General features: G+C 38.5%; 1 protein-coding gene across 3 annotated transcripts in view; it reads left to right on the top strand.

Moving 5' to 3' along the window:
- Hn (phenylalanine hydroxylase) overlaps window positions 1–17244 on the top strand; it is a 57420-nt gene extending 40176 nt beyond the window's left edge. For all 3 annotated transcript variants that reach the window (XM_090370517.1, XM_090370519.1, XM_090370520.1), the window contains exons 7-13: window positions 993–1138; window positions 2744–2879; window positions 5882–6008; window positions 9403–9498; window positions 9694–9827; window positions 11665–11780; window positions 16788–17244. In XM_090370517.1, coding sequence (XP_090226643.1) covers window positions 993–1138; window positions 2744–2879; window positions 5882–6008; window positions 9403–9498; window positions 9694–9827; window positions 11665–11780; window positions 16788–16831 — 799 coding nt within the window. In that variant the 3' untranslated portion in view covers window positions 16832–17244. The remainder of the gene's footprint in view (window positions 1–992; window positions 1139–2743; window positions 2880–5881; window positions 6009–9402; window positions 9499–9693; window positions 9828–11664; window positions 11781–16787) is intronic.
- The last annotated feature ends 459 nt before the right edge of the window (window positions 17245–17703 follow it).

Raw genomic sequence — 17703 nt, 5'->3', positions numbered from 1 at the left:
TTTAGGGTAAAGGAAGGTCTATGCAACATTTTTGCTGCACAGCCTCATGGATGACCAGATGCAATGAAGAGTGCCATCACGCGAAGGCTTCATCCAGATTTGTCAAGACAATCCCAATTTCCTCGACTGTATTGTCACTGATGATGAGATTGGGTGTTTGAGTACGACCCAGAGACGAAACGTCAGAGCATGCAGTGGACTTCAAAATCATCACCAAGGTCCCAAAAAGTATCATTTATAGAAGTAGGATCAAGACGATGCTGATCATGTTCTTAGAAAAACAGGGTGTGATTCACAAGAAATTTGTACCTGAACAGAAAAGAGTTCAGCGCTGCTTTCTACGTACAGGTGTTTCAACAATCTTCCCTTAGTAAAGAGATTTCTGGATGTTGAGAGGACATAAAGTAAAACGAAAACGGCCTCCGTAGCCGAGTGGACAGGAGCGGGAGTGCAGTAGCACACGCTCTTTGAGTAGACCGGGGTTCAAGCCCCTGACTGCTGAATACGGTCGATCTGCCAACCCGCACTGGACCAGCGTGGCAGATTATGGTCCATTTCCCTCAGCATGAATTGTTGAGGAGGCTTCCATCCTGCAGTGGGTTGATAATGGCTGCACTTTACTTTTTTTTTTTTTAAAGTAAAACGTAACCGCCGAACTGAACATCATCTCCTTCGAGGCCTTCGCTGACTCTTTTCAGAAATTTATAACAATGTAATAAGTGAATTCAATCAGGTGGTGATTACTTTGAATAAAAATAAAACCATATTTGAGCTTCTTCAGCTTGCGTTCTTTTTATTGCGCCAGTTCGGATGCTTTATTTCCATACCTCATATAATCAAATTTTTTCATTTTTAACATAACTATTCTAAAGCTATCTCATGTCACCATGATTCCTTTTTGTGTATGTACTTTCAGTTATACGGGTACTAAATAAGATGTTAAAACTATTTGACTGTAGTCAAACTACTTATATAAATTTGTGTTTCTGTAGGTCCCAGGTGTTCCGCCAACTGACCAAGCTGTATCCCACCCATGCTTGCAAAGAACATAATCATATTTTTCCCCTGATGGTTGCAAACTGTGGGTACAGAGAGGATAATATCCCTCAGCTTGAAGATGTTTCAAACTTCCTGAAAGGTATATTGCTTATAGAGCTGATCTAATTATTTTAAAATTTACTTCGAAATTGAAACTAATTATCTTAAAAATTTACTTCGAGTTATTTATTAACTGGTATAACTTTACAAAACTGTAAATTTTTCTCCCATTAATATACCTAAAACAACTTGTTTGGAAAGTCCTTCGATGTACGATCATTCACCTCCTTGCATCGGTTACAGATTGTGCAAAAACTGGAACGTACTAAGTAAAATGGTATAATGTTTTAAAATGGTATGATGTATGAAGTTCCTCGAAAACGTAGCTAATGATGATACAATTACGGACAAATTAGTCTTAGTGATGAAACCATATTTTATCTACTGGAAGGGTCAGAAGTCCCATGAGTTAACTGTACATTAAAGGGACAGTTCCAAGGTTAATGCCATTGCAGCAATATTGGAAGGAAATGTTATCTTTGCAGAACTTACAATGATAGGAATTACCTATCTCGACATGTCACAGGGTCGGTTAATGTCAACTGAATGAAGACATTCCAAATCTTATTTACCAACAAGACGGGCCTCAACAAAGTGGAGTCGCACCTGAATGAACTTCCTAATCAATGGATTAGGTATGGAGGCGCTATAGCAATGATGGCAAACCTTTTCTAGACTGTGTGCCAAAAACAATCTGGAATAAACAATTTTCACTTGCCATAAAAAAACTAAGGTTTTTCTCCCGGAAACTCCAATTTTTCGTCCAGCAAACAGAAAATCGACCTCAGAACATACGCAATTTACATTCATTATACACAAAGCAATATGGCCTTTGTCGCTGATGCTCCTGAAACCCTACAAAAACAACAACAACAACAACTTTTCAAGTATGGCAGTTAGGAAAAACTCCATTGAGTTCAATGACAATCACTGTTTAGGTTTCATAAATTGTTTCTTTTAAATTCAAGTGTAATTTGAGTGACAGAAGATTGGTAACCACTGGTTTAGAGACTTCATGATGCAAAAGATGCCCTGGTGGGGTAGCTGTTGTTGTTGTTGTTATTTGGTTTTTAGGAGCATTAGCAACTAAGGCCATATTGCTCCGGGATATGTGGTGGTCATTCCCTGACCTTTCTGCATCCTCCATATTTGGTGGTGACGGGCTCGAACCCCGGTCTAATCAAGAAGCGTGTGCTATGTACTGCTGCTCCTTCCCACCTGGCTACGGAGGTGCCTCAGGTGGGGTAGCACAGTTCGTATAATCACTACCGAGTTCTGTCAATGACGCGAGGAATTTTTATAGGTCTTTTTCACAACGCTGAGTTAGCCGGTTTCAGGCGAGGATGGCGTGGTTTTTCTCCCCGAAACTCGGGTTTTTCGTCCAGAAAACGCTAAATTGACCACAAAACACAAGAAATTGGCAGACATATTCGGCGAAAATGGACTAAGATGCTAATGTGCCTAAAACCCTACAACAACCAATCATGCTAGCATTTGATTTGTGAATTTTATTATACTTTTTTCTATAGTTTGGAATTAATGTAGAATTTTAACTCATTGTTATAGGGTATACGGTTCCTTTTAGAAATAGCAACTTAAAATTATTATTATTCCATGACTTTTTTTTTTTTTTCATCGCCTTTAGACTGCACTGGCTTCACCTTACGTCCAGTGGCTGGGCTGCTCAGCTCCCGTGATTTCTTGGCTGGTCTAGCATTCCGAGTATTCCACTCTACACAGTACATTCGACATCCTTCCATGCCTCTCTATACTCCTGAACCGTAAGTACACGCTTTTCTATTGAGTTAGCAGTATTAGCATTTAAAATATTTTCTGTTAAAATTTTTATTTCATAAGCCTAAAGCAGAAAACAAAAATATTTACATGAAAAATTTTAAAGATGTTGAATATGATTAAGGACTTGCATATATTAATAAAACCAAGGTTCAGAATGATCCAGAACGCCATTCTGGTAATGGCATTACCATATGTACATAAGAAACAGAACGCTCCTTAATAAAATAATATATTTTATTAAGGAGCATTTCGTTTCGTAAAATTTTCCATTTCGACTCTGAATGATATCTGAAGCATCAGATTATGTCTTGCTGTACTTTAACGCGATAAATCCGAATATGAAGCCAGAATACGATTGTAAGAATGCTGCATAGCATTTGGAAGATTTCCTGTAGTGAATAGATGCTGGCAAGACAGTCTCAAGCTAAGGTGGCTGAAGCCTCAAACATGTTAATAATGGTAGTTGCAATTATGGCAATAAAATTAGCAGACACCACAGAAATCTCGAATGTAAGTTTAAGGTCAATCAGCCAAGAGAATTAGGATTCATCCCAGAATGACCCTTTCTGGCTCTAAAAGCGAAATTACATAGGAAGCAAACAGCCAGGCAGCTTCCCAGAGGAGAGCCTGTCCGTACAGCCTCTTGAACCAAAGCCAACGTTTTATTATTATTATTATTATTATTATTATTATTATTATTATTATTATTATTATTAGCAGCTATATGATGCATGGAAGCCTGAGGCTTATGCTGCACCAGTCAAAAAAAAATTCTCGAGTTACCCTAAGAGAGAGAGAGAGAGAGAGAGAGAGAGAGAGAGAGAGAGAGAGAGAGAGAGAGAGAGAGAGAGAGAGAGAGAGAGAGAGAGAGAGAAAAGTAGAAGGGAATCATCAAGAAAGAGAAGAATGATGATATCCAGCTTAGGACCCTGGGTGTGCTAAGCCCATATTCACCAGATGTGAGCCCCTGGGGTTTTCTTTAAGCATGAGCCATGATCAAGTCTCGAAACCGATTCTTAACATGGTTTCACCTGAAAGTAAGACCACGTTAAGTATCGATGTTAAAAAATCGGGTGTTAAAGGGATGGGACCACACGGTCCCATCCCTTTTAACATCTCTAACTTGGCAATGGTTACCTAGTTTGGGAGATAATAAAAAAAAAAAATTGATATTAAAGGGCTCTAAGCGTGCGCTGATAACTCTACATGTATAGTGTCTGTAGAAGTGTGTTCACGAACCGATATGCATGTTTTGCGGGCTGAACAACCTGGAATAACTCATGGGAAAACCCTACACCCTCCATCTGAGATCGGCCAAAGTACAGCATTAATGAACAGGAGTTTAGAAATTCTACAGTCGTCGACAGGAATCGAATCCAGACTTCTCTAAGAGTGGCAGACAGCACGGCGATGTATCGTTCTGCGTAAGCTTCCACGAAGAGCAGTTTAGAGAGATTTCAAGATGGATGGCCTGTATTTGAGAGATTGCAACTAAGCAACTTGAATGCTCACTGGTATACAGACCTTAAAACGAACGGTTAATCACACGGTATGTTAAATAAATTCTTTCTATGCATTTTCTTTCACTCTGGAAGCAAATGCTTATAAAGCAATCTGAGGAATCAGTGTGGTCTAAACTAGTTCTGTCCTACTCTATTCAATAATATTTTATACAATTATTATCAGCAAGAATTGCTATTAATCATTAAATCTGACTTTGTAATCATTTTTACAATTTCTTAAGAATAAATTCCTGTATAAAATATCCATTCCTCCTCCTTTTATCATTGAAAATGACTTCCTTTTTTTCGAAAACTCGCCATTTTTGTTATTTTACTACTAAAAGAGGTTTGGCCCACCCTGTATTACATTTGCAGTTTGTGTGTTAACACAAACACACTTTGTGTTAACACACAAATGTAATACATAGAGGGACAAATCCTAGTCAAATACAGTACTATGGATATATAGGAAGGATCATGACATTAATTCACTTACAGAATATAAGGGAAGCGTCAGGTTTTCTATAGAGGTGTGCGTTGTCTGTGTGTATGCGTGTTAAGCGACAAAGCAATTAAGGTTACGAGGCGTCACTATACTGTGTCAGTAAATTGTTTGTATTCTGTGGTCGATTTGCCAATTGGCTGGACAAAAAAGCCTGATTTTCCGGGAGAGTGATGCTACCCTCGCCTGAGATCGACTAACTCAGCTAAGTTGTGAAAAATGCCTATAAAAGTCCTCGCGTCATTGACAGGATTCGAATTCAGGCCTCTTCTACCTGGTGTTGGGAGGATAGTGATTATATTTACTGTGCTATCCTTACCCTCAGCAATCCTCTACAGGTGTTCTATATGAACGCCAGATGTCCCTATGATAGTCCGATTCATTTCATACGCCTATGCTCTACATCGCTTTTGTGAAGCTGCAACTCAGGGAAGGTACTAGATGTGCACCTGATACTTCACAAAAACTCAGAGAGTAAAATTTAAACGTTTCAGATGTTGAGAATGCATAGGATATATTCCATGGCCTCTGTATTCTCCTTCAAGTTACAGGAAGGACCAATGCATGGTCCTGCAAATTGAAGCGTTTTCTCATCCTTTGTAATGATTTGCAGATGATTTGATGTCATTATGACTTCCTGTATTTTCATAGTATTCGATTAAAGTTGTAAATGTTCTGATGAAACTTGTGCGAAAAGTAAAAAAAAAAATAAAGGTAAATTATCAACCCACTGCAGGATGGACGCCTCCTCAACATGAATTGTTGAGGAGGCGTCCTCAACCATAATCTGCCACGCTGGTTCAGTGCAGGTTTGCAGATTGACCTTATTTAGCAGTCAGGGGCTTGAACCCCGTTCTACTCAAGGAGCGTGTGCTACTGCACTCCTGACCACTCGGCTAAGGAGGCCCACTACTTTGCAAAAAGATTGAAGCCTGACCTTTATGATATAAGTTAAGACATCTGTTGTTCATTTCATTTACAGAGATGTTTGCCATGAACTCCTAGGTCATGCTCCTTTATTTGCGGATCCCAGTTTTGCTCGATTCTCTCAAGAAATTGGTCTCGCTTCACTGGGAGCTCCAGATGACTACATTGAAAAACTTGCTACAGTAAGTGTGACAGATTTAATTTTTACATTTAATTTTTAGCAATATCATGTTATACATATTGTTATGATGATTATATACGAAGACGAGAAGGAGGAGCGTGTGTGTGTGTGTGTGTGTGTGTGTGTGTGTGTGTGTGTGTGTGTGTGTGTGTGTGTGTGTGTGTGTGTGTGTGTGTGTGTGTGTGTGTGTGTGTGTGTGTGTGTGTGTGTGTGTGAGTGAGTGAGTGAGAGAGAGAGAGAGAGAGAGAGAGAGAGAGTAGTTTATACACCAACTCTCAACATTCAGCTAAATCTATACATCTCTTAAAAGTCCTCAGAATTTTTGAGGACGTGCTATTAAACCATTATTGAACAAAACACGTACATCACATCTAATACATATACAAGACTAAGTACATACACAGTTGTACGTGTAAATATATACAAAAGAGGGGAACAACATGTAAGTAGGGCCCACGGGATACTTTGTACACTCTACTCTAAATAGATCACCGAGTTTATATAGATGAATTTTTCCTCTACATAAATGTTTCTCTGTAGCCTTGGAGCCTAGCTGAGTGTCTCTCTTGACAGCGTATTTTATGGTAGGAAATTATCCCTCCGCAGAAGATAGGGAAGGTGGTACAGAAGAACTCATACCAAGTGTAGTTGTGTTTGCAGCCCGAGTTTACACAGTTTAAGGTAATTCGCTGATTTCTGATGATAAAGTAGATGCAGCAGTGGTCGAGGAAGCCATAGTTGTTGTAGAAACAGTTGAAGCTGTAGTTGTTGTAGAAACAGTTGAAGCTGTAGTTGTTGTAGAAACAGTTGAAGCTGTAGTTGTTGTAGAAACAGTTGAAGCTGTAGTTGTTGTAGAAACAGTTGAAGCTGTAGTTGTTGTAGACGCAGTTGAAGCTGTGTAGTTGTTGTAGAAACAGTTGAAGCTGTAGTTGTTGTTGAAGTGTCCACGGGAACAGAAGTAGCACTATTTATGTCAGAATTTAGATATAGTCTTCTAGCAAAGACATCATGAGCAAACAGCTGGAGTGCATGAAAAGCGTTAACGTTTTGAACTAAGAGAGACTCTTGACAGAGAGAAAAATTTTCAATTGACTTAGATAGACTATCTCTTATGTCGTTGTACAGTTGACACTCATATAGGACGTGTTTCCAATTTTCAACACAGTTTGGGATAACCTAAATTTGTATAATTTCTCATTTAGAGATCCATGTCCTGTTAATAAATAAGAAGTGCGCAGATCCATAGAGAACCAGGTTTTAATTTTCTTGCTTGACATGAAGGTAACTACAGGAAAAAATTCTTTAGTGAGAGTACTCAGAGAGGTGGTGTCCCAACGTCTTTGCCATATATTTAAAAGTTCGTTCCAACACCTAGCTCTTTTACGCTTAACGTCTGTTTGAGGATCGATGGTGATATTGAAAAATTCAGTAGGAAGCTGTCTCTGAATGCGAAAGCAGAGACCTCTGTATATTAGGTATAGATCCAAGGGCAACGTGCCAGCGATAACGTGTGACGCCGGTGTAGATACGGTTCTGCATACTTTTAGCATACTAAGGATCAAATTCTCTGTAAACTAGCTAGTTTTGCTTGAAATTTAACTATTTTTGCCCTGTGGAACCATGCGCCAGTGCCATAAGTTGCCATAGAGAGGAAGACGGTGTTGTAGTAAACTTGCATAGTCCAACACGAGAGACCTTCAAACTGAAACAGTAGGTAATTTTTTTTATTACTTTTAAACATTTTGTATATATATAAAAAAAAGCTTGTTCAAAACAATTGATTGATCACTACCTGCCCTCCAGACCTCTACGGTTCGTACTTGGTGGCCAGAATTTTGGATCTAAATATAGTCTCATCCAGGGTGAAAAGGAAGAAGGGAAGAGGAAGAATAATGTCATTATGATGAAGATGGCATTCGTTGTATTAAATATTATTATTCATGAATAACTTTAAGCAAGCTATATTTTAGCCATCAAGGTTTGCTGCTTCTAGTACTCGTCCCATTCGACTAGTCCCTTCCTGGACAGTCCGAGAAGGTAGTCTTCGCTGGTAGCACAGTGATATCGTCACCGTCCTCCCCACACCGGGTGGAAAAGACCCGGGTTCGAATCCCGTCGATGATGCGAAGAACTTTAGTCGGCTTTTCCGTGGCTGAATTAGCCGGTCTCAGGAGTAGATAACAAGGTTTTTCTCACAAAAGCTGGGGTTTTTTCGTCCAGCAAAACAGGCAAATCGACCAGAGAACACACGCAATTTACAGACAAAATAAATATATGGGTAGATGTAATCATTTTACAGGGGACCCTAATATAAAAAAAAAAAAAGTCCGAGAAAGTAGCACAGTGATTATAATCACGGTCTCCCTACGCCGGGTGGAAAAGGCTCTGGTTTGATTCCCTTAATCACGCGAGGAACTTTTATGGGCTTTTTTCATCATGTGGCTGAGTTAGTCAGTTTCAGGCGTAGATAGCAAGATTCTTCCCCCTACTCCGGAAACTTGGGTTTTAAGTCCATAAAAAAAAAACAAAAAAACAGAAGGCATCTCAACCAGAGAACACATGCAATTCATCGACATATAACATATGGGCAGACGAATTAGTTTTCGGGAGGTTCTAATATGACACTTTACTTTAGTCCCTTCCGGAACAGGATTTCTCTAGTTTGCTAGAGGTGTGATCTTATGCTGACACCTTGGGTTGGGCTCCCAGTGGCACGGGATATTACTGGCATCCACTGGTATTGCACTACCTCCAGTAGATGAGGGATTCCATGTTTTTTTTTTCTCCACTAGTACGAATAGAACTGGCCCGCATCCTCGTTGGCAGGGACTGGTATTAGTAGCAGCCTATCAGGGCTCACTGCGCCTTGGTGGCTAAGTGACTTCCAGGGGTAGATAGTCAGCGTCGACCACGGTTCAGACTTAGTTGTGGCGCACCTCCTCGAGGTGTAAACAGACAGTGGGCGAACTTTCCAGGTGATCACCTTCCTGGTGGCAAAGTGGCCAGAAGAGCTACAACTTCTCGAATATTTACTACCAGTTCTTTAAATTATTATCTCCAGCTTAATTAAATTTAATACCTCTAAAACCCAATATTTTTCTTATTTTTACCAAAAAAGTCTGCTGCTTCCCTGCTCCTTTTCAATAATCTACCTTTCTTTGCTTAAGCATCAAGTTGCCTCCTCTACATGGAATATTGTTCCTGCATCTGGGATGGTGCCTCCAGAACCTCTCTGAAAAACTTAGACTCTATTCAAAAGAGACGAGCAGTCAGATTGGTTATTGACTCCCCTCAAGCAGACTCAGTTCACTCCCAATCATAATTAGTTTAATACTTTATTTACTGTAATTAGAAAAACTATTTTCTAAAATGTTTATTTATTTTTTTACGACTAGTGTTACTGGTTTACGGTAGAGTTTGGACTCTGTAAACAAGGAGGTAAAATAAAAGCGTACGGAGCTGGTCTACTGTCATCTTATGGAGAATTAGATGTAAGTTAATGAATAATTTCTTTGCTTCAACTACTTCTGCTAACTGTTGTATAAATAGAAAAATACCGAAAACTTTTAGTTTCGATAAGCTCATTTTAATATTGTGTTAGTGTGACGAAATTTTATTGTACTCTATTTACTTTTGTCTATTGCAAAATATTTGATAATCACTAATGAAAAATATTTATTTTCAAGTATTGTCTGAGTGAAAAGCCAGAAATCCGACCATTTGATCCTTATGCAACAGGGGTGCAGAATTATCCGGTCACTGAATATCAACCAGTTTATTTTCTCGCAGAAAGCTTCGAGAATGCTCAAGAGAAAATGAGGTACGTTTTAACAACTTGGAGTCGCTGAAAATTTCCAAAGTTTCTTTTATTATATTGCATAGTGTTCAAGACACATCAGTATTTACTATAGTACCAGTATAAATCTGCAAAGCACTAGAATTCATAAATACTCTACTGATTTTTAATTGTAAATATCCGGGGTTGTACACTGTTATAGACAAGTTGGACGAGGTTTATTCAAAAATTTTCATAACTACTCATAATAATCTTAATACACCACATACGATCATATGATTATACAATGTAGGAAGACTTAACAAGAGAGTGAATTGTGGCACAAGAATTTCAATAGATTTCAGAACTACAGCATGTGCAACTTTGTAACCCATTTTCAGTATGATATCAGTGACCTGTTATGGGTTGTCCCTTAAGGCCGTCCTCAATTTTTATCGATTTTTTCCTACTTCCGCACCTTCAATGTCCTATTTTTGTCCAATGTCCAATTTCATAGCTCTTCCTAGAAAATAACGCCATCGTTACAAAGTATAGCTTTCTGAAGGTTATATTAATACTTGTTAAAACAAATAATAATAACATTAATTCTTCTATTAATAGTAGCATTGCTACAAAGCAATGGAATAAAATAGTGCGCCTGTTAACTGTTGCTATTGCTGTTTTAATGTTTTTTTTATTTATTTTAACATAAATATGTTTTCCCCCTGCTAAGACATAATGTATGCTATTGTGCAATGGTGAATTCAGCTGATCCGGAACTGCACATATTTTTGAGACTCGTAAAATAAGGTTGCAAGGGTAATCAACAGTAATTACGTTGTTTCCTGTTCCTCGCGATCTTTGACCCTGGAGAAACCGTCACTGCACCTCAGTATAATCGTACCTTTCTGCTATGGAACATTTTTGTTGTTTTTCTTTTCGGAAACGCGGGTTGTTCATCCAACAAATTGAGAAACTGTTCACAGAATACACGCATATTTGCAAAACGTAATTACGCTTCATGGTCTTAGCTGCCCCTAGTAGGGCCACATTGAGCGTTCTCCTAAGTAGGGGCCCTCGTAGGTAGCACAGTTGGAAGAATCGCCGTCCTCCCCATACCAGGTGGAAAAGATCTGAGTTCGAGTTGCGTAGATGATGCAAGGAATTTTTATGGACCGTTTTCACGACGTGGCAGAGTTAGTCGATCTCAGGAGTGTGTAGCATGGGTTTTCTCCAGGAAACTCGGGTTTTTCTTCCAGAAAAACTTAAAATCGACCACAGAACACACGCAATTTACAATCAATATACACGGAGCAGTATGGCCTTAGTTGCCGATACTCCTAAAATACTATTACAACAACAATAACAGCAACAACTCCCAAGTAAGCTACTGAATAGCTACTGAACTTCAGTGTAGGAAGAAAGCAATACAGCCTTTGGGTAGAACAGTTGGTAGAATCGCCCTCTTCCCCACACCGGGTACAAAAGTCCTGAGTTCGAATATCATCGAAAAGGTGAGGAATTCTAATGGGGCTTTTTCACAATATGGCTGAGTTGGTTAGGCTCAGGAGAGGGCAGCACTGTTTTTTCTCCTGAAAACTCGGATCTTTTGACGAGCAAACAGGCAAATCGACCACAGACCAAGCAATTTACAGACAATATATATATGGCCTAAATCGATGGTTTTAGTTTTCTTCTAATAATAGAAAATTATTAATTTAATATTATGTTTATTAATATTATTATTAACGTTTAAATGTGTATTATTAAATAAACAGAAATGACTTGTAATCTTTTATTGTTGTTTTACAGTAAATCATCAACTTTCAAATCGTATGACCTACTCTAAAAGTTGAATTACTGCTAATTGTTTTTCTTCTAGGGAATTTGCCTTATCTATTCCACGGCCTTTCACTGTTCGCTACAATCCCTACACCCAGAGTGTAGAAATTCTAGACGCAAAACCTCAGCTAGAAGGACTAGCAAGAGATATTCAGTGTGAGTATTCTAGCACTTTGGAAATTACTTTATTTTTGCAAACTGTTTCTTTTTTTTTGTATTGAAGGACCCAAGTAAGTTTTTATATTTACGCCACTGAAGGCGAAATTATATTAACAGTACTGAAAGTAGCTTGTGCACAGAAGAGCAATTTGTTTTCTCAAGTAAATCAAAGATGGCCAACCCATATATTTTGGACATGTCCACGACATTTACATATAATCATCAGCAGGACTTATTATCTGGCTGTACTACGGTCGATATACACAAAACAATAAAATGTTTGTATATTTTTTAATTGTCAAAGATTTAGTTTTATTTTAAATGTAAATCAAAGAAAGATGGACACGAATGTGATATTTTGATGTTTAGTCAATTTGGACGAACAAGAATACGTAAACTATTTTATTCGCAATGACTCCTTATTAAACTGCTTGTAATCAATGAAATTTACAGTTTGGCGAAGAATTGCTCGACTATATTACAATATATAACTGTGTAGTCAGATCGGATTAGAATTTTCAGCAGGAATCCAATGGGTTACTTTAGAAATTATTCAGAATAGATTTATCCATTAGGATGGAATTAGGCTTGTGATTTTTCGACCCCTAATGAATTATAGTGAGAACTGCTATATTATTTGTCTTCCCACCCAAAAAGAATACATTAAAGTAAAAGGGCTACACTAAACTCTATTATCAAAAACCACTGCAGGAGACTGGAAAATAAAGTGGATTAGTCAACGAAATGGATATTTCATCTTCCGAACATAACAGGTCCTTTGATAGATGATAGCAATGTTGCGCATTTTTGTGGCTTCTTACGGACTAGCCTTGTAATGTTCGCGTAAGCTAATCAGGACCACAGTCAGTCCTATAATTGACTGTGGTCCTGGTTAGCGAAAACACAGAACAAAGTGCATTTTCCTGCGTTCTGCCATCGCCCTCGCCGTGGGGCGCCTTTGCTGACTCCTATACGCCCAGAAGAGGGATTCTCTCATAAGCTGGGGTTTATTCGGTCAACCAACGATCCTACTCTTGGATTGTTGGCTGGCTGATCCTTGGTTAATCATCCCTCTTTCTATTTCCTACATGAAAAGCATGCAGGAGGTGTGTTTCATGCTATAATGAATGGAATGTAAATTGGCAGTCGATGGGAATATTTTTCTGAAGATATCTGAGCCTCTTGTCAAAAATTTCATGCTTCTATAAACCGCAACCTCAATAATGTAGGTTTTCGTTTGTTGGTGGTTGCCGAAAATCCAAGCGGCAACGTCCTATCCAAAGTCAGGAAGTTTTCTTACATTCTCACTCGTTTCAAGGACCTTACCTCTCCTTTCACTCTTTGATGATAACCTCTGCTATATCAGAGTTAGGTGTTGTATTTTACATATTTTGAGACTACCATATATTGGCGTCTTTTTTTTAAATTTTCAAGATGGCTAAATTCTCATTGAATGAATCATAATAATACAGTAAGTTAAATATGCGTTAAAATGCTATTGCTGTGTTCATGACGAATCCGTTATTAATTGGTTTATATTCAAGAATGTTCGTTGGTTGTCACTTTGATTTTAATGATTGTGAATTTTTCAGGAGGAGTTGGTCATGATCCATTATTCTTTTAAAGGTCAGTTTGTCTTAAAGAGGAAAGTGATGGTTGAAGGAAAGATGTTTTAAACAGTTGTAAAAGAATACAGCTTGAATAGCTGGGTGCTTTTTGGAATGAGAAGCATTCTGGATGACCTGCAATCCATCAGCCAACATGTGCATAATCTCAAGGTTTGAAGACATGACTCAAAATTAAATTTTTTTTTTTTTTAATTACTAGAACTTACAGTATTGGCACCATTAACAAATAGAAAATTTTTAATACACTTAATATTATTTTACTTCATAAAATACATGGATGTATCGAGCTATAATCAAAATGTTTTGTTGAAAATAAACTTATAGAAGTGTCACTGAGTTGGCTTTGCGTTAGCAACACCTATCTAATACCTGGTAATACATATTTGTCATATTGTAGGGAACGTAAAGTTCCCTACAAAAGCTCTCTTATAACGCTGTCATATTGCAGGGAACTTTACGTTCCCTACAATATGACAGCGTTATAAGGGAGTTAGTTAAATTCCTGGTATTCTGTTTTGGACACCAATAATGATCACCTTAAATTAAGCTAGTCTTTACCTATTAGATGTGATCTTTAAGAGCATCACTTATGGGTTAAAACTAGTGATTAAAGAAGGCACTTTAAGCTGTACGTGGGATGTTACATCGACTAACATGCAGGTATCTGTGTGATAAATTGTATAATAACTTGAATTGAACATTTCGCAGATTCTGTAACTGTTCCCCCTAATTGGAGATGATTTTTTTTTACAGACACATACTGCATGTAGCTTTATAAATAGACACTGAGTGTTCACTGAATTATGACCGCCTACCTAATATCGTGTCGGGCCACAGTTCGCACGGATAATGACGGTTGTTGGTCTATATGCCTCACTTCATTCCAAAACATCCCCCATGTGTTCACTTGGATTGAAGTCAGGCGAATTTGGAGGCCAGTCAAGATAGGTGATATCTTCACTGTGTCCTTAAAACCAATCGTGCATAGTGCGAGCCCGATGACACGGTGCATTATCGTATTGGAAGGTCTCGTTTCTGTCTAAAAAAATGCACCACGGCACGGTCTCCTAAGGGCTGCCGGTTGACCTCACCAGTGAAAGTTTGGTCATATGCATCATGGGTCCCAGTTGTTGGCCTTGTTGCCAGCAAACATGTCCCATATTAAGCAATCATCCCCCACCTGCCTGAATAGTTGGCACCATGGACTCCGGTTGCTTGTGCCACACACAAAGGTGCCCGTTGGTGTGTTGTACCAGGTATTTGGATTCATCCAACCAGCACGTTCATTTTCCAGCATCCAACCAGCGTGTTGTTGGCACCAGCATTCTCCTTAAACGATGATTAGCCGTGAGGAGACAGTGTCTCTTGGATCTTCTGCATGGAACCCCATACGTTTGAGTGTGCAGCACATCGTCATTTGGGATATTGTTCTTGCATTCCCCATATTGTATTGTGATATCAATTGCGATATTCACAGTGGCCTACCATTGAGCCGGTAGAACGCGCTGCATCCTTCGCTTACCACGGACATCCACCCTTACGTAATCCTTTATAATTCTGTCTGAGGGAAGTGGTTTGACACCATTATTTGTACACCTTAACTACACTGGGTCGTGAGCAACCGACAAGGCGTGCTGTTTTCGATATGTAATGCACCCGACGAGGAGCTTCCACAATCACGCCGTTTCGAAACTTCGTGATATCGTTACTATATCCCATAACTGCTACTTTATCACTTTGACTTGCATTACCACTGCTCCAGTGTACGAAGCTGTTGGGCTTTTTATACTGTGAGCTGCGGCATAGTCTATTATGGATGGATGGATGGTCACAATTCGGTGATCACTGAGTGTACATTAACACTAAAAATGAAAAATAACAAAATTACATAGTTGTGCAGAACATAAGAGGCGGTACCTTGCCGCTAAAGGTATTGAAAGTATTTTGTTCGACGCAACTCTGATCGAAGACATACAAAGATACATGCTTGCAACTTCCGGTATTCACAATAATTTTTAATAGTCAAGGAACAGTACTGGAAAATCTTCATACACTATTTCACAAAGACCATCATAGCGATACCAAGCTATGATATGCAATGCTGATTTGAATGTATCCAAATTATGTCATTCTCATATTATTTATTACAAATTCGATAATTATATGAAGCGAAAACGAATATTTTTATATGTTGATTAAATATTTCAAATACACACACACACTAGCCAAGAAAATACGAACTCTTTATGAAGACAGTCAGCAGAAGAAATGTAAATAAGTGCAAATAGCCGCAAAGAAAACTGTGACGTGTTGCCTCGTTGACTGTTCGACTGCACTAACCTGAAGCAAGCTAGAATGAAGAAAACGCGTGATCTATCAGACTTTGAAAAAAAGGTCTTATCGTGGGCGCGCATTTAGCAGGAGCCACAATTCAAGAGACGAAAGACTTAACTGGTTTCTCAAAAGCATCCATCTCAAAGGTTTTTAATGACTAGAAAGCAAGCAGTTCTTCCACATCTGAGAAGCGTAATGTGGCAGAAAAATCAGCTTAGTTGAATTCAGATGTTATTTGCTGCACACTGTGCAGCAAATAACATCTTTTTCAGGAAAAAAAAAAAAAAACAAAAAAAAACAGAAATATCGTTTCAAGTGTTGCTGTGAACGTCGCGAATGGACAGTGGAACAATAGAAGAGTCATGTGATCAGACGAATCACGATACACTTTGTTTTGAAATGATGGTAGCCAGAGAGTGTGGCGAGAACCTCACGAAGCGATGGATCCTGTTTGCCTTATTAAGACAACCCACGCATCTGAAGGTAGTATCGAGATATGGAGAATGTTTCTTTGGCACGGATTGGGTCCGTTGATACCGGTGGAAGGTCGAATATCATCCAGAGAGTACCTCAATTTTCTATCTCATCTATTGCAACCTACAATGTTACACTTTTATTCCGAAAGTGATGGCCCCTTTATGGATGACAATCCAACAGCGCACTCTGCCAGAATCATTTAAGGATGGACACGGAATTCTACCATCTTTTTTTGGCCCCCACGTTCACATGATCTCAATCGTATTGAGAATGTGTGGGATATGCTGGAGAGAGCTATTCGGCAACAAGGCCTTCATCCTTCAACTTTGTTGCAGCTACGATATATTGCTGGAAGAATGGTTACAATTAGCCCAAAACGAACTAAAACACATTATAAAATCCATGCCGCGCCGTACACTTGCTGTTATTCGAAACAAAGGCAGCCCGATTCGATACTGAATAAAGGTAGGTTCGTATTTTTTTGCCCAGAATGTGTAGTTAGTATTTTAAACGGGCTTTGAATTGAATAAATATTTAATTCACGTCAATTTTTATATCATTTCAGTCGAGATGCAGTTACTAATGGATGGCATGAAGAAAATCAACTGAGCATCCTGAAGAAAGTGAATTGATAATCATAATTTCACATTTTAATGGGACCACCTGATTCTAATTCTACATGCTAATGTTCAATTAGTTTAGTATACGTAGTGTATATTAGGGGCCATTTCAATTAGATATGCACCGTCACTTTCATAAGATGAATTTTTGTCAACAGTGTAGGCTGCCTCTAATTTCTCATTGAAGTCTTAGATTTATTTTACAAATAAAAGTATACGTTTAATTAACCTACTAAATGTTAAATTCAACTTTAAATATGGTAGTACTTGCCTATAGTTTAAATAATGTTTCGCGTTTTACGATAGAGGTCTTCAAAGCCTTATTTCATCTTACTTGTATTTTTTCTGTACAGAATCATAAACGTGTAATAAAAGCATTGTTTCTATGGATGTGAGATTTTATACCAGTGTATGTATCAATATATACAGTATACTGTATATCAATTTAGCTATCTTTTGTGTGATTATATTGCTATGTAATCAATAAAATTGCCAATTTTGATATTTTGTGTAACAGAAATGAGCAATCCCGGACAAATAGCTGTCCTGAAGCTCTCCGGGACAGCGGGACGTTAAGTCGAAATCCGGGACCGTCCCAAAATTTCCGGTACGTCTTTTGACCCCAGATTACGAGTGGGAAGGGGGGGGATGATTTTGAGTATTTCGTTAAGGAATAATGCAGGGAGGAGGGGCAAAACCTGCTACTGTGAAATATTAGGAAGTGGTGAAGACGTAAAAAAAAACCTACGTTATTTGTGAACAGCTCCTTATAGAAACCCAAGCAATATGCTTTCCACTGTACCTCAAATGATTTTCATTCCAAACATGCAGTAGGTGCCGCCATCTAGTGATAAAAGTAAA

Source organism: Mastigoproctus giganteus, chromosome 3 (genome assembly GCF_048544385.1).
Source record: "Mastigoproctus giganteus isolate SK-2022 chromosome 3, ASM4854438v1, whole genome shotgun sequence".
In the NCBI taxonomy this organism is placed as follows: domain Eukaryota; kingdom Metazoa; phylum Arthropoda; class Arachnida; order Uropygi; family Thelyphonidae; genus Mastigoproctus; species Mastigoproctus giganteus.
This window is presented reverse-complemented; position numbering and strand designations above follow the sequence as displayed.